The sequence below is a fragment of the Fopius arisanus genome, unplaced genomic scaffold, assembly GCF_000806365.1.
Source record: "Fopius arisanus strain USDA-PBARC FA_bdor unplaced genomic scaffold, ASM80636v1 scaffold00579, whole genome shotgun sequence".
Lineage (NCBI taxonomy): Eukaryota > Metazoa > Arthropoda > Insecta > Hymenoptera > Braconidae > Fopius > Fopius arisanus.
In genome coordinates this window covers 1-1026 of record NW_011888318.1, presented here as the reverse complement: position 1 = coordinate 1026, position 1026 = coordinate 1, and the positions used below count along the sequence as shown (strand labels likewise).

The 1026-nt window shown below is 40.8% G+C and overlaps 1 protein-coding gene across 1 annotated transcript in view; it reads right to left on the bottom strand.

Annotated features, from left to right (window-relative positions):
* LOC105272992 (hemocyte protein-glutamine gamma-glutamyltransferase-like) overlaps nucleotides 1-735 on the bottom strand; it is a 4093-nt gene extending 3358 nt beyond the window's left edge. The window contains exon 1 of the mRNA XM_011315226.1: nucleotides 261-735. Within this exon, the coding sequence (XP_011313528.1) occupies nucleotides 261-735 (475 nt within the window). The remainder of the gene's footprint in view (nucleotides 1-260) is intronic.
* Nucleotides 736-1026: the final 291 nt, after the last annotated feature.

Below are 1026 nucleotides of genomic sequence, written 5' to 3'. Positions count from 1 at the left end.
AATTTTCGTTATATTTAATTTAGAAGTGAATAAAATCAGTGAAATTTTCGAATTAAAATTGAATTGAAACTGAGAAAAATGGAAATATCAAAAACTTTCAAACCAGCACCTGTCCCTATCAGATCAATAAATCGAGGTCTCTTAACAAATCCTCCAGATAAATGGTCTCCAAATACCCTAGGACATCTACCCGAAGCAATCTCACAGCTTATCTCCCCAAATTAATTCCAAAATATCGCAAATTGCGCAGAAATTCATACCTTTAACCCACGGATTGAAGAGCAAATAGATATCCTTCTCATAATGAAAGGTATTGGGAGGTTGTCTGCTCCCAAGAGTTGTGGTTTCCACATTTAGCTGCCAGATTCCCACAGGACTATCCACAGGACTCCTAGCTTCCACCATAAGATCGGTATCAGTATTCCCCACCATCCTGACACCCCAAGCCTCGAGATCCAGGGGTCCATGCTGCTTAGGTTTCACTTGCTCAATTCCTCTGGTTCCCTTGAAGACACTCGCATTAGCACCAAAGCTGAAGAGCAATCGAACGATATCCGTCTCCTCAACGTATTCACGATTGAATCTGATAGCAAGACTGAATTCCTGGCCTCTCCGGAGAACTGGCGTCGGCTCCTCCTCGTGGACCAATTCGAATCTGTCTGTGTGATGCAGCTCTGCATTTTCCCTCTCGTACATGTAGATTGCTTCGACAATCAGAGGCTCGGACAATTCCATCTGGAAAAAGGTAGAGGTGCATTGATGCAGCGAGATCATCGCAGACCTTGACGGAGATTTATTGGCTTCGGTAGTTTATTCATTAGTGGATAAGTGCTAATGGGCTTTTTATAAGTGGGTATTTACATCACTTTACATGATTTCTTGGTGAGAGGGTTTGAGGTTTTATTCATGATTCTCTTGGAGCAGAGATTTTCGGGGGATTTGTTCGGTTTGATTACTCAAATTTTAGGTTTCGTTTTATCATTTATCAATTTTTTTCTTTATCGTTGTTTTACAATGAAATTAATG